A 1,664-nucleotide genomic window follows, 5' to 3' on the forward strand; every position below is an offset into this window, starting at 1 on the left:
GCTCCTGGCTGGAGAGGCCCCGGGGTGACAGGCTGGACATGCCGAGGTGAGAGGGGACAGAGATCCACACTGCAGAGACATTCTGGATCTTATTATTATTATTATTATGGGGATTTGTATGTGACGGATTTCTTGTTAATCGGCCCGGCTAATCAGGAAGTCAGGTGGCAAGTCATTACACGCCACCTGGCTTCCTGAATGGGACTTCCAGTACTCGGTAATTGGTATCGGAGGGTACCGGGAAAAAAGTATCGGTTCTCGTACTCGGTACCAAAATATCGGTATCGGTGCATCCCTAATTCAAAGTCTTCCTTTAGGTGTTTTTTAACCAAAAACTGCACTGCATATTAGCATTTAGCAACAACAATTTAGTACAAAATAAAGACTTAAAAAATCAATTTAAAAATTAACCTCTCCAGTCTGTCTATCGTGATCCATGCATGGCTGACCATCTCTTGGTGAATAGATGGTGTACCTGAGGAAGAGAAAAGTATCTATTATAAAGAGAACAATTACACAGTCAAATGACCGCTACATAATCTTACTGTTAAAAAAAAAGAATGCTAATTAATTTGCTCTGTGAATAGATGCTATATAGAACATGATATAAAAATGTTAGCTATCAAATTGGGTTATTGGGCAGGTGTGCTAAAAAATAATTAAATTGCTGCACTACACCTATCCCTGTAACTTTATAACAACTAAACCCAAACTTCTATTTAAAGGAAAAGCTGCTAGAGCCATATCAGCGAAAACGCCATGAAACATATACGCCAAAACTGACTCCTATCCTTGTCTAGGCCACATATTACTGTATATTCCCTCAAAATAAACAGTCAACAAACAGAGACATGCAAATGACCAACAGAATTTAGAAGAATCAAGCACAAATACAACTAAAAGCAGAGAAAGCCTTCAAAGATGACTGGTGCAGCTGTTGATTGACCGTAGGAGATGCTTGATTGGTTCTCCTGGTTTAAGGTAGGCAGAGGCACCAGCTTTAGCCTTTTGATTAAACATCAATAGGCGTGAAATGCTTCTAGACATTCTCTGCTACCCATTGTATTTATGCCTGATTCCAACAAAATGAACCACCAAACCCAGCTGGAATTAGACCAAACATATACTCTTATAACTCTTATGACTCTTATAACTCTTAAGAGTTATATAACATATAACTCTTTACCTATAATTAGGGATGAGCTTTAGGTTCATCCCAGCCTGTTTTCAGTTCAACAAACAGGTGAATAAACTGGCCATGTCTGACTAGCTCACACAACTGCCTGAACCTCCGGCTGATGTAGCTTGAAGTCTGTCATTCAGCTAATGCATCACATCTGTCTCTAAATGACAGACCCCCCTGCCTTTCGTTTGAAATTGTAAACAAAAATTTTTTACTGGCTACTGGCGGGTTCTGCAGGATCATATTTGGTCAAAGATGTCATCCAGGTTACCTGGCATGTAAACACAGTGCTGGGGAACATTATTGATGGACAAATATGATTCAAAACTAGAAATCCCATTAGTACGGTATTTAAAGAAGAACTCCGGGGAAATGTATTAACCCTTGCAGTGGAGCTGCCCCCAAGGTTAACTCGTGGACTTTTGTGTCCAGATGCTAAAAAAAAAAAAAAAAAGGAGATTTCCTCTCCCGATTATTTGAG

The 1,664-nt window shown here is 39.7% G+C and overlaps 1 protein-coding gene across 1 annotated transcript in view; it reads right to left on the bottom strand.

Annotated features, from left to right (window-relative positions):
• LARS (leucyl-tRNA synthetase) overlaps window positions 1-1,664 on the bottom strand; it is a 59,426-nt gene that overhangs the window by 40,916 nt on the left and 16,846 nt on the right. Inside the window, exon 8 of the mRNA XM_018561660.1 lies at window positions 412-475. Within this exon, the coding sequence (XP_018417162.1) occupies window positions 412-475 (64 nt within the window). The remainder of the gene's footprint in view (window positions 1-411; window positions 476-1,664) is intronic.

The sequence above is a fragment of the Nanorana parkeri genome, unplaced genomic scaffold, assembly GCF_000935625.1.
Source record: "Nanorana parkeri isolate BGI_ZX_2015 unplaced genomic scaffold, ASM93562v1 scaffold536, whole genome shotgun sequence".
In the NCBI taxonomy this organism is placed as follows: domain Eukaryota; kingdom Metazoa; phylum Chordata; class Amphibia; order Anura; family Dicroglossidae; genus Nanorana; species Nanorana parkeri.